The sequence below is a fragment of the Eumetopias jubatus genome, unplaced genomic scaffold (genome assembly GCF_037043125.1).
Source record: "Eumetopias jubatus isolate StellerSeaLion01/CBP00866 unplaced genomic scaffold, mEumJub1_p1.0 scaffold_7, whole genome shotgun sequence".
In the NCBI taxonomy this organism is placed as follows: domain Eukaryota; kingdom Metazoa; phylum Chordata; class Mammalia; order Carnivora; family Otariidae; genus Eumetopias; species Eumetopias jubatus.
Genome location: NW_028274813.1, coordinates 130436450 through 130459586, shown reverse-complemented (window position 1 = coordinate 130459586; position 23137 = coordinate 130436450). Strand labels below are relative to the sequence as shown.

The following is a 23137-nucleotide window of genomic DNA, read 5'->3' as shown; positions in this document are numbered from 1 at the left end:
ATGAATAATGTCCCTCCAGCTACGCTATCCAAAGCAGAAAGAAGGGCTGATGACGAACCCTCCTCCCCACTTCCAGATCAGTTTGGGGTGGGGTGGGGGTGAGGCTGTAAACATAAACCGTGAATTCTGTGTTGTGCATGTCTGTCGCATGCCATCATACTTGGGACATACTTGTGAATTAATACCCAGTGAATGGTGAATAAAGAAGGCACAATCAGTGAGGGGAGAGCTGAAGGCCAGCCAATAATGCCACAAAGAAAGAAAAAAACCTAATTTGAGGAGTTAGTATATTATAATTGACAGTGAAACAGACAATCACGAATAAGTGCACAAAGACCAACCTATATTACCCGATATACATCCCAGGTGCCGCGGACGGTGCCCAACACAGGTCCCATCTATTTATAGACATGAATTCCTGCTTTAAGGTCAAGCCAAAAGAGTTGAAGATATTATCTCAAAAATCAATTAGGCTACTCTGTTGCAAACTTTTACCAAATCATTAATACTCATCCTTTATTACCTTAAGCTTCTATTTTTGTTGGCCTTTTTTTTTTGGTTTCTATTTAGCTGCCATATTAAAAATGACTGAACACAAATGCGATACCTCCCCAATTATTTCAACAGAAAGAGATTTCCCTAGAAAGCAAGATAATATACATTGTTTAGAAGCCTTCATAGATTACCCAAGGTATAATTTGGGTGGTAGCCTTCCGGTATGGCAAGACTTCTAACTCTGAGACGAAGAAATGAAACCACACACATACAAACACACGTATTCGACTCTCGCATTTTAAGTTTGGCAACCCAGGGATGGAAGCCCCCGGCAGTCTTTATTTTAAAGACTTGGACACACACACACACACACACACACACACACACACACACACACACACACACCCAGTTTTCACTGGCAGCTCTGAACAGGACAGTAAAAAGGAATGCATTCAAAGCCATTCAGTGGACTAGTCACTAGTGAGTGAGCAATCTTCCGCCCCCCACCCCCATTCCCCTTTACAGTACATGAGAACACCTCTGGCAAGCCAGACTTTAACCATCATTCTGATATATATATATATAAAAAAAAAAAAAGTGGGGGGGGAAACTATAATAAAAAGAGGCCTTTAATTAAATGAAATTGCCACTCTGGGATCGGGCCTTCATGCTTGTCAGCGTGCTCTCAAAATAAACATCTCAAAACCCGGCCTCGGTGGTGTCACTTTCTCACAGGCAAAGCATCCTGGGTAATCCCCAGGCATCTTGACAGCTACATAATGTTCAAACGGTTTCACGGGTGAATGGCGTCAGTTGCGTGAAAGAAAATATTAATGTCTGGAATTAATAGAAAAGGGGACCAGGGTTTACAAAGCCAAACAAGGAAAGAGGGTGTCAAGTTAGTGTGGCGTTAATTGTTAGGGAAAATTTGAGCAAGGGGGGGAGCACATTGTGATTTTTCTCTCGGAGCCTAAGTGCCTCACTGTCAGGGAAGTGACATCTCAACTAGGCAGGTTCTGAAAAGGGGTCGGCGGCTCAGAAATGCAACTCCCCGATTATACAAATGATGAGATGACACCTGAATGGGTGGACTTTCACCTTTTTCACTGGGAGCTTCATAAACAATGAGGTTCTTTGGGAGAAAGAGGGAGCATGGCACTCTGGGAGGAGAAGAAAAAGCTACGAGGCCAGACGGGCGCCCGCGTCCTGGTGTGGCCCCCAGTTCCGCCATGTGGTCCTGATGGGGGTCCCACACAACCTCGGATTTAGAAGAGCAAGGTGTTAAGCATCCAGGGCCTGAGTTCCATGCTGCCCTCCAAACACACAGGGGTTCGACGCTTGCCGACACAGACTAACAGCCGTTCGCTGTTCCTCCAAAAAATGCTACACCAATTTATACTCGCGACCACAATGTGTGGCCATCCTTACTTCTGCTCCTACTTAATGACACGGTGGTGTGTCAGGCCTGCTGACACAGCTCACACACCACAAACACGACCGACTTCAGAGCCCGGCTTGGTGCTAGGCACGGTGGGGGGAGGGGGGGTCACTAAGGTCAATCAGTCCCAGAGCCTGCTTCAGTCCAGTCTCCTGCACCTGGTGGGTGGTAGGCATACCAGAAATATAACGTAAGGCCCAAGAGGTGAGTGTTGAAACAGAACTGAACTCGGGGGTGATTCTAGCTCACAGGTGGGAGAGATCAGCTCCAGCTGGGGTGTCCGTGTAGGTTGAAAGAGGAGGTCCTGGTTGAGATATGGGTGGACTCGAACACGTGGGGATAGGACTGAGGTCACTTTAGCAGGGGCCACTAGCACTGAAGCTGGGGGAGCAGGGAGGAGACCAAAATGACAAGATCTGTGCAGTGCCAAGCAAGCATTTCAATCGATCTGGAAAAATAAGTGGAAAAAATATAATGAGAAATAAAGTTTAAAAGGCAGGTTTGAGTCAGAGGCCAAAGTGCTTTAAAAATAACAAAATAAGGAGTTTAATTTTGCTCTGTAAGAAATATAGGGTAGTTTTGTGTTTTCTATTTTTTTTTTTTCTTTTTTAATTTCTTAACACACATGTAAGATATGCACCGGTCTTGGGAAGGTATGAAATGACAAGGAGAGTCTCTACTCTCTCAGACTTGTATGACTCTCTTGGAGTGCATGAGTATATTCAGAGGGAATTTTTAACTTTGGAACTGCTGGGCACGTGAATATCCGAACCTTTTCTGGTCTGGATACACACTGTCACATTGTTCTTCCAAAGTCTGTCATATTTACATTCCCACCAAGAGTATATGTTTTGTACTTGTTTCTTTGCATGCTCCCCAAAATTGGATGTTATATGCCTTTATTCTAAAAGAACAGCAGGTGGAAAAATGGCATCCCTATTTTTCTCTAATTTTGACATTTTGAGTAAAGCTTAGGATCTTTCATATTTTAGTGACCTACATTTGTTATTTCTTTGTCAGGGAAATTCACATCATATCATTTGTCCATTTTTCTAAGATCTCATGGTTATTTGCTTCAGGATTTGAATGAGTCTTTAATTATGGAAATCAACTATTGGCTATAAACCTTGTCATAATTTGTTTATGCTTAAGCTATTTCTTGTAATAAGTTGTTTTTTTTTTCATTTTTCTTTAGTCAAATTTACCAAAGTTTTATCTATGGCTTTGTAGTTTGACATTCTGCTCAGAAGAAATTTTCTCACTACAGGATTTTAAATTGGCTCCGCTATGTTTCCTTCCACTGATCTTGTAGTCTCTCATTTATTACACGTAAGTCCTTCGTCCATCTGGAATTATTTCAGCGTGAGGAGGGAAGGAAAGTCAGGTTTAGGTATGAACAGGAGAGTAAAAATGATCAAAGCCTAGTTTTAGAAATATAAATCTGGCATTCACTTATAATATAGGAGGCAGAAGAAACTGACGAAAGCAAGAAAAGCTGGTGGTTGAGATAAGGTCGCCCCAGGGAGCTGGGGGCCAAGCAAGAAGCTGCACCCGGACCAAAGAGGGGGCAATCTGGGCTTCCCCGACCATGCTCCATAGAACCTCACCTGGAGGGATGCTCCACGGACTGAAAGGGTTAGGGACACCAAAAGCCACTGGGAGAAGTTGTTTACTACTTCCTTCCTTGGAGTTTCAGTGTAGAGCAGAACTGACCTCTGCTAAGAACAACGTTCAGATAACAATACCAAGAGCTCAAAACTTTTCTACCCTGTATTTCAGAAAATTATTTCAACCTAAAAATCATATTACTAGAAGCATCTATGAAGATATTAGATTCCTCCAAATCAAAGCTCTAGAAATTAAGATGTATGCCCAAAACTTGCCTCATGTGCATGATATAGGTATTAGAAATGTGATCAATGAATGGATGACATTTGAAATAAGATGGCATGGGGATGAAAATCCCACAGTTTCCTTTTCATAACTTCCCTTTAGTAAAATCCCACTTCCTTATGCCTTCCTATCTTCACCTGTTTATAAAAAATATACCAACCTCGGGTGCATGGGTGGCTCAGTCAGCTAAGTTGGCTCAGGTCATGATCCCAGAGTCCTGGGATCAAGCCCCACATCGGGATCCCTGCTAAGAGGGGAGGTCTGCTTCTGCTCATGCTCTCTCTCAAATAAATAAATAAAATCTTAAAAAAAAAATACCAACTTCTTAGGCTTATCTTGAGAACTGAATGAACCAATATACTTCAGTAATAGACTCCAGCCATTTACTGAGAAAGTCCCATAACAATTGCTATTATTTTTAGTATTACTACTCAATTAATTTAAAAAGGGGTGAGTACAGAACAATATATGCAGTATTAATTAAATATTCATTTATTTTACCTATCCAAGATAACATGGACCAATCTGTAATGTTCCTTCTATTGACATCTCTAAAGCTGTGAAATTTCTATTACCTTTTCTCTGCAGAAGTTGAATAGAAAATTCCTTACATACTTCTTACAAGATCCCAGGTGGTTTGGGAACATTTCCCTGAAACAATCTGAGCTTTCCTGGAAAGAAAGGATTGTATTAAAAATTAAATAGCACTAAGTATTCATGAGTACTGGCTACCACTCTACCTACCGTCCTAATGTTATTTATTGAGGATTTCAGATCACTTTGCAAATATAATCTGATGAAAATGACAGACAGCTCAGTGACAAGGACACAGGACAACTCAAACCTCTCAAAAGGGGAGAGTCATCAAGAACCATATTTGTTCTCTCAGCATTTTATTTATCTACTACCACACTGAGAGAGTTATGGGGAAAAAATGGTCAGAAGCAACAGAAGTGATAAGTAGAACAGACCATATCACATTGCCTGGCTCAAGAATCAATCTAACATGCAAATAAAATAAATCTGTAATGAAGCTCTAATTATAAATTCTGTTTGCTTTTTACAATATAACTCACGGCCACAGTATAGCAGCAGAAATTCGAGATGCACTAAAAAGAAAGAAAATTACTACAATCTAGTAATACAGTGATATGTACCTAGACTTTACACACACACTCACACACTTTTCACAAAAAGGAACCAGACTTAGGGCACCTGGGTGGCTCAGGCAGTTGAGCTTCTGACTCTTGGTTTCAGCTCAGGTGATCTTGGGGTGGTGAGATAGAGCCCCGCATCGGGCTCTGTGCTCAGCGAGGAGTATGCTTGAGATTCTCTCTCTCCCTCTGCAACCCTCCCCCCCAGGGTTGATAAAATCTTAAAAAAGGAACCAGTTCATATTATATTTTTACCCGCTTTCTTCAGTCAACAACGTATCAGTCCCCTTTGTGCCCATAAATATATTTCTACAAATCAGCTTAATGGTCATTTATGTGTATATCTGTGCATATATATAAAATATGGTTTTTAAAAACTAGCATTCCTAATTCAAAATAAAAATCCATGCAAAAGTAATATTTGTAGGCAAAAGCCTCCTTATTCGCTATCAGCAAAGCTCATTTGCCAAGTAAAAACACGTGAGCCATACAGTTTCTTCAAAAGAAAGGTTGTCAGGCTAGAAAAGTTTCCTAATTAAATGCATTTCTCAGAGTAGTTGTTTGTTTATGAAAAGAAATTACCTCAACATTTTTACATTAAGTTCACATTTTGTAACATCTGATAACTTTTGTTAGGAGATCTTAAGAGTTGATCCAAGCCAATAATTATTTGACAGGTCTTTAGGGAAACTGAGATACACATCAATGAACTCATCCTGTGTAAACAGTATTTGGAAACAAGCAAAAGTATAAATTTGATGTTTTTCTTATCCTCCGGCTTAAGAGTAATAAATGACTAATCAAACTATTTATAAGCATACACTTAGAATCTTCCCAATATTACACATATTTAGAATTTTTCTCCTTGCCAGAAAAACAACCAAGCCTGAGCCATTTTTATATGGGACCCATAAGTTCTGACTTTGAGGCCGCTAAATAAGAGCCAGAACTGATTTCCAGAAAAACAGCTAGTGATTTTTGCACAGCCGCTGCTGCCCCCTAGCAGTGAAGCTGAGATTTCTACATCAAGTCCGGTCCAAGCGCTGCATCCTGGACTGACCTTCAGAAACCATAGTGGGCGTTTACGGGAATTCAGAGGGCATTCTTCCTCAGTCACCTGGGAAAGAAGAAACAAACTTTTCCTCTGCAGAACAAACTCTGTATTACCTAAGACAGCAGTTATGTTCAAGTCTAGCCGAATTCCTAGCCCCACTGTATCCACTACAATTAAATGAAGGGAACATGCTTATTCCCAGAATCACCCTCACCCATCATTCTGCAAATGGCGGCTGCATGCTTCCTGGAGCTGTTCTCTTGTTACCAATCACAAAAGAACAGTTTCCTACCCAACCATCTTAGCGTTTTGCTGTATGTGTTCTGCCACTTAGCACATCTTAGGTGAACTATTCCTGAAGTTCTCTCCTGAATATGATGGACTCCTCTCCTCTAAGGGAGCCTGCCATGTATAATACCCCAATGGCACTTTGGTCAAGACCTGCCCATGGATGGACCCTGCAATGTAATGGTAAAGCAATTTACCAAATGTAGTATCTGAAACAATTTCCAATAACTAACTTACAGTGGAATCAATGATCGGAAGTTACCACTTTTACCAAAACTTAACTTTTTATAAAGTTTTACCAAAACTTGCTTATTTTTTACTAAGTCTGTATGGAGTAAATAATGAGACATAATAGAGCTGTTGGAAGTAAGGTCCTTCTTGGACCTTCAGACTCCCCCCTTGCACCCTGGCCTCCCTAAACTTCCTTCAGCTCCACCTACCCCACACCCAGGCTTCCCCTGCCCCCAATCTGTCTTTCCCCTAATACCCTCTCCTTTTCTGTCTTCAGTCATCCCCTTTCTGGGCTCTGCAGCCTAGACTATGGCATGTCCAGTCGCTCTCATTTTTTTTTTTTTTTTGGCCTGAGACAAATTAAATATTTAAAATTCTGTTTTCATTCTGTCTTCATAAAACATTTAACGAATATGACTCAATGACCTTCAGCTGTTTTTAAAAGTTCTCATCTGATAACTTTATACATACCAGTTTATAAATACAGATTAAAGGAAAACATTGTCAATATATTGAAGAATTCAGTAAATCAGTAAATGGGCCATTTGGTGAACAGATTATTGGACAAATTGGCTTTTGGTGAAAGGGTCATCGAGGGATGTTTGCACCCGTGTTGTTGATCAGGTGATCCAAAGCACACAGGGGTGTGCACTTCTGCTTCATGCATCATGCATGACTGTCCCTGTAACATCAAACAAGGAAGGGCCCAGATAAAGTTAGAAAAAGCCCTAACAACAGAGAAAAAAGGAGAGGGGAGGCAGTGACCATGATGCAGCTCTGTAAAGAGACTATAAAGTAGGTCAAGGAAAAAAAGGAAGACAAGAGTAAACCACATGACCAATGAATGTAACTGCCCAGGGTCCCTGCAAAGGACACAACCTACCAGATCTGTACGTGGGTCAGTGCTGGGTGCTTCAGAAATGCACACTGCCGAAGCACACACAATTATTAATACCCTAACATTCTCCCTTATCTTCATACGAATCCTAAAAATGTCCTCAGCCCAGGCTATTGTTTGAGCAAAAATTTAAATCTAATGAAACAGCAGCCTCCATGGAGAAGAGACAAAGGATTGGAGCTTTGTAATAACATTAACAATGGGCATGCTCTCATTTAATCCTCCAAAAAGTGGAAGGGGTAGCATTATTTATATTGTTGTTTTGAAGATGAAGAAAGTTCTTGAGTTCCGAGAGCCAAGCCTCAGATACAGATCCATGTCAGGGTAAAGCCTTCACAACTACAGCAGTTTTAAAGCATCCCCTGTCCCATCCTTCCGAATCTGGGTGACGGCTCCAGCCAATGCAGTGTGGAGAAAGTCACACAGTTTTCCTTCCAAGGCTGGGCTCCTGCCTTGTGCCCAGGAGTCTCAGCTGCCATATAAGAGGCGTGACAACTCTGAGGCACTGTGCTTCACGGTGTGGAAGAGACCTTGTCTTCCAGCAGGCCATCCCAGGTTCCCAATATTGGTATAAACGGGCCTTCGAGCCCCCAGATGATCACTCCCAATGGCGAGTCAACCTTCAAGTCTTCCCAGTGGAGATGGCTGACAGCGTGTGGCAAAGAGAAGCCATTCACAGCGTGCCTTGTGGAAATTCGCATCCACAGAATGCACAAGCATGGGGTGGTTTGGGGTTGCGAAGGTTTGCGGTGACCTTGACACGGGGACGGTCTCTAGAATAATACCCTTCACCTTTTGCATTTTGTGCTCTTTGCCTCAAATTCAGCGTGCTGTGAGTGCTGGAGGTGTGATGGCATGAGAGCACCAAGAGCACATTCCATCACAAGTAAATCACAGGATGTACAGAAATACACTGATACACCCTCTGAATTTAATTCTCTGTATAAAACACCCACATACCCTGCAGCAGAACACACCAGATCAACCCCCCAATGAAACAAAGTAAATAGAACTACTGAAAACACAGCATGCAATAGGGCACAAGTTATACTGATACAGAAATGAACAACTGATAAAACCACTCACTATGAAGAAGCCCCATTCAACCAAATGGATGACATGCTACATTAAGTTCAAGTCCGCAATCTTCAGTTGGGTGTAAGGCAATTTGTTACATGCAGCAGATACAAGAAACATGTCGGTCTCGGTCCAAGGCACTTCACATGAATTGGGATGGGATCCCCCTGAAATAATGAATAGCTTAACTGACTCTATAAAACGGGACAGTATCCAAGACCTTCTAAAAAGTTGGTAAGGAAGCACAGCATCCCAAAACAAAATACAACAGAAATCTCCAGAGGAAAGGGCTCCATTGCGGGAACACAATAAAGGCTGTAACAGACAAACATCGCCGACGAGGGATGCTCTGTATCAAAGTGGGAAAGGAATCAACAGAAACGGGTTTCAAAAATCAGCTCCACTTACTTGCTAAGGGGGCTTGGCAAGCTATCAAAACCCAACAAGTGGCGAAAAGCCAACCACTACCTGTGATTCAGGACGGGGGTCTGCGTCTCTGAAAGTCTCAAGTTCGCTCCTGAATGACATTCTCATACACTGACCAGCTGTGTTTCTGTGGCTCCCACCCAGCACGCCAGTGATCTCCCGCCATCTGGTGTTCAGAGAAGGTACTCCAATGTGAAGCAAACCCCAATTTTTGCAAAAGAAAAGAGTAGTGATTGTGATCTTTTGATAGAGTAACCCCAGTGTGGTGCTAGCATCCAAACAAAAAAACGCATCCGTAGGCTTCAAAGCGAAATCCAAGAAGCAACCCTAATATGTATTGCATTTTAATACACAATTAAAAAATGGCAATCAAATCATTAGGGAAAGGAATATTTAGCCCTTGCTAATTAAATAGCCATTTGGCAAAAAGCAAATCTAAGTTCCTACTCTGAGCCAGAAAGCAAAATAAACTTGAGACAGATCAAAGAGATAAAGGACAAATATCAAACAGAACAGCAAAGAGAATAAATATAGGTTGATGTGTATCCCTTTCAAGAGAGAAAGGCCCTTCTTAGTATAAAGACAAAGGAAGAAACTCTCTAGGATTGTAAGACTTGAAAAGAGCTTTGCAACAAAACTTTATAAACAACTTAGAAGGCAAAAGGCAAATTAGAAAAATATATGTGAACATATCTAGGGAACAGAAGAATGAGCAGCTTTGGAACAGGCTTTGCACAAAAAAGAAGCAGATAGCTCATAACCAAATGCATCTGAGGGACTAAAATTACTAATAAAAATTGAAACAAATATAATATTTTTTCTCTATCAAAATAACAAAAATAATCTACACACAGTGTAGGTGAGAAATGGAAAGTAGACCTCCACGTATATGTTATTGGTGGATGAGCAATAAAGGGAGATGTTTCCCAAGAGTGAGCTGGCAATTCTATAATGAGAATCTTGAAATGCTCAGATTATGGGACACAATGCATTTGCAAAGAAATAAAAAAGAAAGCCATACACCTAGATTTAGGCACAAGAATGTTTGCATGTTGCGTTATTTACTTATAATAAAAATGTTGAAAGAAACTGGAACATTGATTAAACAAAGAGTGATGTACTATATTCATCTTCTCATTTCTTCTCAAAATGGAATTTTTATCATATGGGAAAAAATACGTGTGATAAAAAAAGCAAGTGATCAAGCAGGTTAAAGCTAGATCCTATTTGACTCAAAGTAAAATTGATTCTTTAAATACCAGTTCAGTATGGTACATTCAGTAAAAAAAAAAAAAAAAAAAAAAAAAAAAAATCCGGTGAGTGACTGAGGAGGATGCTGTCCACCATACCATGTCTGCCCACGTTGGTCCCTGCAAGCATTCACACCAGATGAATCCTCACAACCGTCACTAGATGGCATCAGTTAGCACCCAAACCCGGGTGGTCTGCACCCAGGGTCCAGGACTCGCATTCACCAAAACTCTGCATTATGGCACAAAAGCAAAAAAAAAAAAAAAAAAGGTCTTGTTGGACACAGCAGGACACATGGAAGAGACTGACGGGGGTCCGGCCCAGGCTCAACAGAGCTGTCCGGAGGCTAACGCCACTCAGAACACACCTGCCAGGAAGCGCTATGACTGCTCCTCAGTACACAACTAGAAACACCCCATGTGTCCCTCAATTACAGTTGCAAAGAAGACAATGGGTTTCTCTCCAGCTCTAATACAAGATTATTGCAAAAGGAAAGGAGGTCTGAAATCCAAGGAACCAGACAGTTGAACATTTTGGTAGCAGATCAGTAACTTAGTAAACACCTATCACATGGCAGGTTTTTCACACTAATGGGACCTCTTAAATCTTTCATCTAAATCATTCTTTCCAAAGAGAAAAATGACTTATCCAACATATTCTTCCTGTAATGTGCAAATGAAGTTGTTACTACACAGAAAACAAAGGTCAACCATCTACCTGTGCTGGAAAAGGAGAGGGCGAGCAGTCTGCTAGATGAATGGGTCCTGAATTTTCATCACCTAAAATTCACATCAAAAAGAAGAACCATTAACCCTCAACCCTCCAGCAAAAGTGGTTTTTGGGGGCCCTGATCATGTTACAACGAAACTCCTTCCAAGGACTTTCCTTTCCCTTTTGCAACACTGCAAAGTGGCCACCAGAGGGCATCAGCAACACACTGTTCATTGAGGGCCTTCACATCAAGGAAAAACTATTGCAAGGGCTCTTGTTTTCCAGGAATTAATGCTCTAGATTTTAACGGGATTTGAGCTGAGCATTCTTCCCAGGATAAGAGGCCTTCCCGTGTCACAGAGTGGTGCTCACCCCAGGCCTAGAAAGCAGGGTTGTTCGCATGAGTGCTGCCAGCTTTAAGACCCCAAAATAGCCTCTTGACCACATTTCCTTCCAAGGGAAACTGAGTCTGAGTTAAATTCTATGCATCAGCCTAAATATGAAGTAGAAGGACTTAAAATTGGTCATATCATATTCCTTGTGCTTTACCAATCTAGAAAGATAAGACCCCCAAGAGTTTACTGGTTTTAGATCAAGAACCCAAAATGAGTGTGTGTCTTCTTTGGTGAAAAACATTAAAGCCTGTAGAAACTCCCAGAGAGAAGAAAAAAAAAAAAAAAACGGGAAGGAAATGGGAAGGATAAAGGAAGTGAGGATAAGGAAAAGGGAAGTAGAGTAAAAAAAAAAGAAAAATAAGATGACAAGGCAGGAGCCGGGCTCAGACAAAGACCTACCTGCAGGCCACAGCCAGTAACTGGGAGAGAGCAGAGAGGTGGGGATGCTATGCTTTTCCTCCTACAGATTGCTCAAGAAGATGAGCTCAAGGCAATGCCTGGACATTTACAGCATCCAAGTAAGGCTCATTCCTAGAAAGACCACTATAGCACCCCATGTGTTTGGGAGAAAGAATGGGGCTGCTTAATAAGGACCGAGCTTCCCAATACTGGATCGAGCTGAGGCAAGGCTAATACACCACATGGTAGGGAATCGAAGGAAATTCTTGAAGAACTAGAAAATGACCTGTAAGTGCCACACTTCTAGCACAACCTAACTAAAACCTTTCAGCCTCCCAGGGGCTGTTCTTACATCCATGATGACGCATGGACGTAGAGGCATGTTCATCACAGTGAGTTAGTAGTCACCCGCTGACTTCAGTCCTTTTGAATGACCCGTAGGTCTTGCTGGGTTTATTCAGTGCACGGATGTACACCCACACACACACACAACACGCCTAAGTATTCTGTACAAGGGATAGACCAGTTGACAAGGAAAGACCCTCTGATGCTCTGGGTAGTAACTACATAATAACACCATGCTCTCAACACCACTGCTAAACCTGTCCATCGTTCAGAAGCCAGAGCTCCCTGCTAATTCTGCCCAACAAACAATTCACAAGGTTATAGTTTAACAGACTTCACCAAAAACACCAGAAAATCTCAAAATTCCACCTTGATAGTCTATTTAACAACCAAGCACTGTGCTTGAGCCAGAGAAATGAGAGATTTCGATAAAATGTCCACAGCACTCTTTTTACATGAAGGAAGGGCACTGTCCAGGCCTGGCTGATGGCATCATAATGGAGAGGGGTGCTCTGGGGTCTGAGAGGCTGCTCCCCACTTGTCTCCAGATGGGTCAAGCGACTGAAAGTTTCTAATCCTCAGTCACAAACCCTGTAAGCTCCTTGTAAGGCCATTTCTTCAGGGATGTCAGAAATGTCTTTTCCTAAGAGAGATACCATGACTTTCCACTTTACTATCCAATAAAAATATAGAAAAAAAAATGGCCTTTTACCACCTAAATCTCCAGATTTTTTTTTATTGTGGTCATATTACTGAAATGTTTCCTAGCTACCTCAATTGAAAGCATGAGCTTCAAAACTTGATCGCTCCCCAACTTTAGATTACACCTCCTTTATTTTAAATCAAGTTTTTACTTTGCTACACTAAAAAAGTTTCTGAGAGCCAAACTCCAAAATCAGACCATAATGTTCTAAAACAGAGGTTGGCAAACTTTGGCCCATGGGTCAGATCCAGCCCACTGCTTGTTTTGGTAAATAAAGTTGTATTAAAACATAGTCATGACGATTAGTTTGCATATTATCTTTAGATGCTAATCCTAACCAAGAATTACTTCTATTTGGCTGTTTGGAAAACCACTAACATTTTTTCACTTTAGAAAACATTAAATAATACACAAGATGTGATACAGTACTCTGGATAACTTCTATCAATTTAGTACAATATATTATTGGTACCTAAGAGTCATATCTTCAATGATTTCTCTCTTTCCTCTTCAGTTATGCAGTTATATGACCAAAAAGGAAATGAATCATTAAAATGGACCTAAAGATAATGGCTGTTTTGGCACTATACCAGCAGCGGTAAGTAGCTGTCACTGAGCCCTTATGACCCATAAATCCTAAAATATTTACTTTCTGGCCCTATACAGAAAAAGTTGCCAACCCATGTTCTAGACAGAAAGTTACATAAGCGGTACTGATTATGTAACAACCTAAAGAAAACAACAAACTCTTTCTGGAGAGGATGATTCATCAAAAATGGTTTTTCTCCCTAAATATTCAAAAATGAGACTATGCAATTGACTTAAATATCCCAGAGCAGTTTCTCTAGAGCCAAGGGCACAAACCTATCAAAATGGAAAAATTCACTATTTGTTCAATTTGATCTATTCTACTTTAGGCTAAAACATTAAATGCATGATTCACTGTCAGGAAAGCAAAATATAAACAAACTCCGACGTTGTAAGTGGAGCATAAGCAGAGGACACGGGGTGCCGACAAACTGACACAGGCTAAGGACCAAGTTCCAAGGTCACTGATGGGGACGTTGACGTGGAACAGAGGATCAAGCTCTTCACTAGGAGTCAAGAATATATGCTATTCTCATTACTATCATTCATTAATAACTATAATAACATGCATTATCCTTTATTGACTGTTTTCTATACATAGGCTACTTCCTTTTTGTTCATTCTACCAACTCCGTTATAAGGCAAATTACAGCACGCCCATTTTACTGATGGGTAAACTCAATTTCAGAGAGGTTGAGGGAGTTGCCGTAGGAGGTCGCAAGATGGGAAGTAGGCTGTAATGTCCAATCCTCTCCTCGCTGCACTGAGCCACCCAGACTGCTCTGAGTGTGGCCTCGCCCGCTGCTTCCTTACATGACCTTGGTAAGTCATTTAGTCTCTGGACCTCAGTCTCCAGAATTCAAGCTTCTGTTGGATCAGCCACTGAAGCCGGTGATCTGGTCCTGAATTTCTAAAATCATGTAAACCTTTTCCCTAACTTTCACCACCAGGTCCAGGAGAGAAGCAGTGCAGTGTTCATCTCGCAAAAGAGACTCCCGCACTAAGTGAAGGGGGAAAGGAGTGAGTGACCGAACTCTCTTCCCTTTTGGAAAGATGTTTTCCGTCTTACTACACAGCCTTTAGCATTCCTTTTCTTTAAGTCCAGAGCTTCGGGTGGATTTCCTTAAGGAAGCACTAAAATTTATGAAAAGCATTCTATGTGTAAACCATCAGTATGGCACAGTAAGATATATGAAGACAAATAAAACAGCCACCCAGTTAATATAACACTCATATCTTAATAGGGCGACTTGGTCATTTATCCAGTTAAGGGTAAAAGTGTACGTTTCATGGAGGTAACATTTTTATAGGCTTGAGATGAGACAGAACTTGTGTCTGTGATAAACATAAAAGATGACAAAGAAGTGGCATCTGAATAAATCTTGAAGGGTTATTTCGTATTGTATCAATCGGCTATCAAGCTTATATCCACAGAACTGGAAGACAGGTTTCATAGAATAAATACTGTAAATCTGTGGGTAATTCAAAAATCCTTTTGTATTTAGTATTTTGGCATATCATACAGTTCTCTGTACCTAATTACAGTAATTAGGCTAATACCAAATTAAATCATGTTCAGAAAATACAAACTAAGAATGCTGGAGAGCAAATATGTAACGAGGTAAAGCCCCAGGAAAAGATGTCGTGCCTAATAGGGAATTGAAACTCTACCTACCGGGAGAAGCCAACGTTTCTTCTCATGTGCCAACACATACTGGTGGACAATGGCTGCCTACAACGGTGGTGCTCAAGTGTGCTTCTGGACCACCTGCGTCAGGATCACCTGGGGACTTATTAGGAATGCAAATCCTCAGGGCCCCTCTCAGACTTGCTGAATCAGAAACTCAGGGGGTAGGCAATGTGGGTTTTCATCAGCCCTCAAGGCTACCCCGGTGTTCACTCAAATTTGGAAACTATTGGTCCGAAGGACTGTGTTGGATAAAATTCTGATGCTGGGTTGGGTCCCCTAGAAAATATCAATCACTGTTCTGATAAAAAATGTCTGTCCCAGGCAAGGAGTCAGGAATGGGAGCTTGTGTGATAGTAGTTACAATCCCTGCCTAAAATCAACAGTGCTCACGTGAATGCTGTCTGTCCTTGAGTGGTCTCTGGAACATTTCCCCGATCACTAACATAATGCTTATGAAAATCAAGCAGAAATTAATAGAGTCACCGTGCAGGAAGGCACACCACACCTCCAAGTATGGAAAAAGAATTGGCTGGGAGAGGGATATTTTCTCAATAATGATTAATTTTCCCAATAAATACAAGAAAACAGACAAGAACAGTCACTACTGGTTACAAAAGATATAGGTGCTGGAACAACACAGTTTATGACCTAGATGCCTTACTAGGTATTATATTTGGATCATATTGAGTTTACACAAGATAAAGTCAAAGTCGTATGATGTTTAATTCTGATGAAACTATTCAGAGATGACAATGGCTGGGATGACAGCACAGACTACAGTTTCTTTTTTGTCTCTAAATGGGGAAGGTATGAAGCAAGAACATACATGCCCCATTCTTGTGGTCACTTTCTGATGTGTGCAATATCTTCTTCTTCATCATCTACTAAGTTTACTGACCATCTATTAGGAATGTGCTTAAGTGTATCATTATGATATGTCAAGGGTGGTGGAGCTCACTCACTCTGGGAGAAAGATCCAGAGAAGGTCGGTAAAAAAAGGGTAGCTGGTTTGCATAAGTAGTCTAGGGCCTGTGCCCACCCCCAAGGCTACAAACTATTAGAGGATTTCCAAAAATTTAAAACAAAACATGTTTTTTAAAGGTTTAGAATACCTTCTTACTAGTAAAGTTAAATGCACTCTCCATGGAACACACCTCCCCACTCCAGATAAGCTTTCACAGAACAAGCTCAATAATGATCTTAGTTTGACAGAAGCACCCACGGGACACTGTGCAAATTCAGAGCAAGAGTCGGGATTTTTGTGGGAGTTAACTTCACACTGGTTCATTGACTGTTCCCTAGATGTTATTTCAGGTGTGAAATGCTATCTGACCAAATCATTAAAAATAACATAAGAGATGTATTTATTAAAATGCATATGTTTATAACTATAGCACACAAGTGGTAAAACACTGGAAGTCACACAATTGATAGATAAGAAATTATGATTTTGATAGGAAACACAATTTACCAACAAGTAAAAAATGAGATTTTTTTTTTTACTACTTTGGAATCCTGTATCTGAGAAAATTAAAAAAAGAGAGAGAGAAATTTTGTTTAAAAAGAAAAAAGTAGAGGGGTGCCTGGGTGGCACAGTTGAGCGACTGATTTTTGGTTTCAGCTCAGGTCCTGATCTCAGGCCCTGATCTCAGGGTCATGAGATCAAGCCCCACGTAGGGCTCTGCGCTCAGTGCACAGAGTTTGCTTGAGATTCTCTCTCTCCATCTCCCTCTACCCCTCCCACTTGTGCTCTCTCTCTAAAGAAATAAATACATAAATCTTAAAAAAAAAAAAGTGGGAATGTTTTATACAGCCTGAAAGATGGAAGTCAGGTAAGATCAGAGTGATAGATGAACCCATAGTCTAAAATATGAGCAGAAGAAAATTATAGTAAAAAAGTTTTCAGAAGCAGGGTCAGGTGGGAGAATGTGAGGTGTGTGGCAGGTAAACCATGGATGCTCTGAGCTTGCAGGCAGTGGATACAGGAAGCAGAAGACCGCCAGAGAAACTATCAGGGTCACTGGTTGGCACAGCAAATGTACAGCAGCTGGGTGAGCCAGCACCGTCCTCTCCTCTTGGTGCCAAGCAATGACTAGCAAGAGCCCTTGAATGCAAGCATGAACAGTGAGGATGGGCAGTAAGCCAGAGAGAAAAGCTTTAACTCATAGGTGGTAACCAGGAACTGGTGATAACTGGGAGGAATGGAAAGGAGCCAGCCTGAACCATTAGCTCAGCCTGTCCAGCTGCATGTCCCAGTCCTCCTCGCTATCAGGGAAGACAGGACATAGTAAGCAAAAATAGCACCCATGGATGGCAGGACAGGGTCACAGAGACAGACAGAAAGATGAGCAGCAAACATGCCGAACCGGAATATTTAAGGGATAAAGTACCAAACAGGAGATTTTAAATGTATACTTAATATTCTCAAAAACAAGATGACATCATCTCATTTATGAAATAATCATAGGCTGATATAAAAAATTTTTAAATGGCAATTAAGTACATGAATGGAATAGCACAGTGGTCGCAATGGATAAGAAAATGAGAAAGCTGGAAGGCCAAATGGAGGAATTCTCCTTGAAAGGAAAAAGTCATGGGAAGAATGAGAAAGAAAAGCTGGCAGACATAGAGGAGAGATGGAAGGGTCTAGGGGAAGACACTCAATTCCTTAGAATAAAGATTTCTTTCTTATTAAACAAAATAAATTTTTAAAAATACCATAAAGAAAACTCAAATATATTTACCTGTAAGGAAATGTAAAATCTCTGAAGAATAAAAACGGACATAAAAATAAAAAGCAACAGACTGAGAGAAAAAAAAAAAAACTTGTAACCTGTAATAAATAACCGTTAATGCCTAAAGTTATAAAGAATTACAAACAGAATGAAGAAAAAGCCCAATTGAAAACCGGACAAACGATACAGAGAGAAACTCACAAAAAAGGCAATACGAATGACCATGTTCATTGTCATGAGAATCCACAAAGTACAAACTAAAACAAGGAGAGTCAACACCCAACCTGTGAGATTGCCAAAAACTGAGTGATAAAAGTAGATACTCAATAGTGAGGAGGTTGGGAAATTGTAAACATATAGTAAGAGAGGCCATTTAAATTGCCTGGACAGCAATTTACCAGGATCTCTTAAATTTTACAATGTGCATCCCCTGGTTCCTGACTTCCATCACCAGATTCTGTTGCTGACAACAGTTAGCTTTCTTGAAGTGCTAGAAGCCAGACATAGTTTTAAGTACTTTATAGAAGTTACTACCTTCAATACTCCTAATAGCCTATAATGAAGGTTAATATTACTATCCTCATTTTATAGCTGAGGAAACTAAGTCACAGAGGGGCCAAAGAACATTAAACAACAATAAACAGAGAAGGGCAGGATTTGAGCCCAGGCATCTAACCAGACTGTCTGCTCTTAAACATATGCTATTGTTTGTAAGATATATTCTCATCTGTGTATGAAAACATACGCAGGGTGTTCATCACAGTATCATTTATATTCCTAAGAAGTAGGAAAAAGCAGTAATTGTCAGTAAAGAAACAGATGAATAACACATCATACAATGGAATATTATGTGGTATTTAAAAGAAAGGAGATATATTTACATGGAAAAATATGGTCAATCTTGAATACATAATGAAGCACAAAAAAGCTTATTGCAGAATATGGACATTATAGTATTTTAATTAAAAATATACACATGTGTATTTACGTGTGTGTGTGTAAAGGCATAGAAAGAGGTGGAAAAAGTGAATGAGGCAAATCATATGCAGATAATAGACGCTATCCTGAGGGAGGGAAACCCAGTGGGACTTCAGGGCAGGAGGGGGATGGAGTTCAAAGGGTATTTCCATCCAAGTGTATGTTTGATGGCTTCACAATATTCCCATCTTTTCTTATGTATAATTAAAGTAGAATCAAGGGAACATTTTCTTGAGCAGTTGCTTTATGCCCGGCATAAAACTATGACAGTGGCCTTATCTCATTTAAAACTTTATGGGATTATTACTATTATCATTGTTATTAATTTAATAACCGTAAAGGACAGTAAGATTCAGTGGATTTAAATACTTTGCTGCAAAGGCCTTGATAGCTAAGGGGTGTGGATTTGAGCTCCTCTCTGTTGCAGGAAATGGGAAAGGCAGCCTAACATGTAAGAGACAAGAGTAGAGAAATGGGTGTGCAGGCTACAGATGGCACAGCAGAGCCAGACTTACCACAGCGGTCTCGGATGACCAGGTTCCGGCCCTCCTTCAGGTGGATGGTGAGGAGGTAGGCAAAAGGACTGGGCAGGTTACTCAAGCCATCGCCGGCTTCCCCAAACATCTACACAGATGAAGAAATAAGTTAAGTCCGCTATTTGGGGACCGAGGAAGAGAATTTCAGAGCCAACGCAAAAGTCACTACAAAGACAAATCTTCAAGCTTCATCTCCCACCCCCTTCCTGGATGACTTGGTTACAGTGATTTATTAAGGCATCCTTTATGTTTCTCCCCAGTGGGGTTTTTATCAGAATTCCTGATAATGTCTTTGCAGTATTAACTCTGCCCCCCAAAATCACACAACTGGTAGGCCGGTATCTGAAATACCCTTAAGCTCAGTGATTTCCTGCAGAACTCATGGTGGAGCCTGGTGGAAGTAGCACGTGTGGTGTCCACATGTGTCCCACAGACATGTGTCCACACTCAGATGCAAAGTCGCTTCCTCATTTTCTCCCCCTTCCCACCAAGGCTTTCCACTCTGGCACACCTCCTCCACGTGTCATAAAAACATTTCTGTTCACGACCACTCCACTGTCAGCCTCCTGAGCCCACATGTCCGTCGGGCACATGCCACACCTGTGTCCATATGTGACACACTTTGAGCTCTCTCCTCTTTGCATATTTTTCCTCCGCTCCTTGGCCCCCACCATGGTGTCACCTCCACTTACCCCCAGTCTTGCCTCCCCTCAATACGGCTCATTTCCCTGTCCAGGAATGCATCAACTCCTACAGGCCACAAGGTCGACTCCAAGTCCATTTTTGAATATTTATTCAATGCCTCCAATTAAAGTGTTGAACTAGAGTTTCGCAGTAGTTCAAATTTTTGTCTTTCCAAAGACAAAGGACAGATAAAGTAATTTATCGTTCACTTATTGGACATTCAATTAATCGATTTTGTGGCAGGGTCCCCCTGACAGCCTTCTTTTTAAAGTTTTCCCCACCCAGGTTTCAAAGCACTTCAGAATGGCTTCGTCTCCTTTACTGTCCCACTCAACTGCATAGCTGCTCTGTATTTTTAGAAAAATCGGTCCCAGTCTGACAGATCGATAGACCCTGAATTAATCTTTTCCAGCTAAAATGTGCAAGGCCTGTCTTTGTAAGTGGATTCGGTTCAGCGTGCTTTAAAAACAAGCAAAGAAATACAGATCCAAACCTTTGCTAAGAAATAATATTTACTCTAGTGTTTGTTTTCAAGGAATGTCACTCACAGATTGTTCTTCAAATTGTTGGGACATCAGAGAAGCATTCAGATCACCACTTCCACATAGCTTCTGTAAAAAAGAAAAAAAAATAATCCGCTTTCAAAAAGCAAAATGGTATCAACCCACAGGGATACCCTTTATCAGGTCTTTGCCTTTGAGTCTGCCATCTGCATGCTCAGTTTCAAGTATGCAGGCTGCCTTCCCACATGCGTGGCCAGTCTTGGCAATAAAAGTTTGATTCGGTGGAGTCCCTCTGACTACAGCCTCTGCCATCTTAGTCATCGATCAGAGCGTGGATAAGGCTGATTCTGCTCTACCACCGGGCTGCTCCATCATCCCTCGTTCATCCAGGCTTTAGCGTGTAAGCAGCATGAACCATCCCACCAGGTCCCTCCCAGGGTGGGCCTGCCTGGCCCTCTGCCACCAAAGAGAAGTGGGCAGATCATGTGCCGGAGACCTGGGCTTGTCGCTCAAGAGGAAACTTTTCAAAATGGGATCTGGAAGACCTTCCTCCAACCATACCTTCATGAGTCTGTACAATCACCAACCAAAAAGTAAGAAATGCAAATTCTGAGCAAATGATCTCAGAATGGGAGGGGTCTAGGTTTCCTAATTTAAGATACCTAAGAAATGATGCCACAGGGCAATGAAATGGGCAACGGTCAGTAGTTAGTGTGTAGATACAGCAGACATGTCCATTGTGCAGGTTTTGTATGCACAAATGCAGGGTCCAGAGGTGCTCTCGGACTCCTTGAGGTTTTCTGGGCTGGAGATAAGGATGGCTGTCTGCACAGAAAGGCAGAGTAGAAGGGAAGTGAGTTAATGGTCTTCCAGCATTTTGGATATGTTCCTGTCTGGCTGGTGCATTAGCCAGGGCTGATTTCTTGTGTGAGAAACATGGGATTTCTCCCTCCAAACAAGGCTGGATAACTCCAAAGTTCTGGGTAAACTGAGGCAGGCAGCAAACCTGCACAGACTGCTAGCATGACCATGAACCTCTAAGGGTAGACATGGGGACCAGGAGCACTGTGGTCACTGGTCTTTCCCATTCACAGTGTCCATCAGGGAGGTCCTGATACAAGTCAGAGATCCTGCTCGGATGGTTCATGCCTTCCAAGACATGAACACACACACACAGTCTGTGTGTCTGTCTGTCTATCTCTCTCTCTCTCCCTCTCAAGTAGAGCTTGAGGCAGCAAGAGAATCTGGGTTCCCAAGCAGGAGGGCAGTTTTTCAGCCCCCAGGAGGGATGGCAGGATGGTGAGGGGCTGCAGATAAGCTGAGGTCCTCTGGTCCAACCCCTCTGCATGCAGTGACATCACAAAACACTACGACCAGGCAGCAATGGGCCCTGATCACAGGATGGCCTGAAGCCTCATGTGGCCTCCCCAGGAAGAACAGAGGCCCCACAGCACCGGCATCTGTGGTTCTCACACAAGCCTCTCTCTCCAGCCGTTCTAGCCCTAATGTCCCTTGACTGTGAATATAATTCATTTACTTCAGACTCACTCACCAGGATCAAGGATGATTTCGGACACTTTGACCTTTCCCTAAGGTTCCCAGCAATGCGGTCACTAGAGTCCCCCAGCCCTGGAAACACCACCGCTGCCCAGCCAGGAAAGGAGCCCCAACCCTCAGTGTGGGAGACCTGTTAGCAGACCAGAAAAGAGGTACCAGCAGGGCCTTCACTTGTCAATCTCCCCTCTGGCTCTTCATACCTCCTACGTTCTATGTAAAAACACATCCAGGGAGGTTGGACAGGATTATCTGAAGACCGCTTTAGGAGGACAGTCAACCTTACTCAACTCCCCCAATTTCTAAAGATTTGCCCTCATGCCTTTTACACTGCACACTATTATTTCCTGGAAGCCTAGCAACTCTTCTGCCTGAGTTACAAAACCAAGAGAGACCGGCCACATCTTCATGGGCAAACAAAGTACAATCTACTGTCTGATCCTCTGTAGTGTGAAGATCCATCAGTAATGTCTCCCATTTTAGAAATACATCAGTGCTCCACTTAGGCAATTCTGTTTGAAGGCACATCCACAAAGCTACCAGTGCTGGGCTTAAAATTTCCATTCAAAGTGCACAGTTATTAGCCAAAGATCCAAAGATCGTGGTGGTCCAGAATCTTCTATTGCCAAGGAGAACAGTGGGTAGATAGGGGCTTTAAAGCATCACCCCTCAGAGGGCACACCAAACACGCTCTCCACCAGACTGGCCTCGCTGTACTTAATGATAACATTAATTAAGGGACAAAATGAGTCCATATAACCACTGTCACTTACACGTTATCAAAAATGAACACAGAGCTTTTATTCAAATATGCGATAAGTCTTCCACTTACAACAACATGGAAATTAAATGTAAAGAATGACATTAATTCAATATTATGGCTGGTTTTACTCACAGAAAAGTCACAGAACTTAAAGTTATGGTTCCCACAGCAACCGTAACTGTCACATGCCATATATACACACCAACGAAGGAAAGCGATCACCATAAAGAAGAGCAGAAACGCTACGTAGGCACCGAGGACCAAGTTACGGCCGCTGGGGTACACATAACCTTGAATATTCCCTTCCATTCTGCATAGACCCTAACATATCATCCACTGAGTAGAAGT

At 41.7% G+C, this 23137-nt stretch overlaps 1 protein-coding gene across 7 annotated transcripts in view; it reads right to left on the bottom strand.

The window, feature by feature from the left end:
• The window catches only part of MCTP2 (multiple C2 and transmembrane domain containing 2), a 237219-nt gene that overhangs the window by 152861 nt on the left and 61221 nt on the right, over positions 1 to 23137 (bottom strand). For all 7 annotated transcript variants that reach the window (XM_088024958.1, XM_088024960.1, XM_088024959.1 and 4 more), the window contains 2 exons: positions 20518 to 20580; positions 19265 to 19373 (listed from right to left, as the gene is read on the bottom strand). In XM_088024958.1, coding sequence (XP_087881084.1) covers positions 19265 to 19373; positions 20518 to 20580 — 172 coding nt within the window. The remainder of the gene's footprint in view (positions 1 to 19264; positions 19374 to 20517; positions 20581 to 23137) is intronic.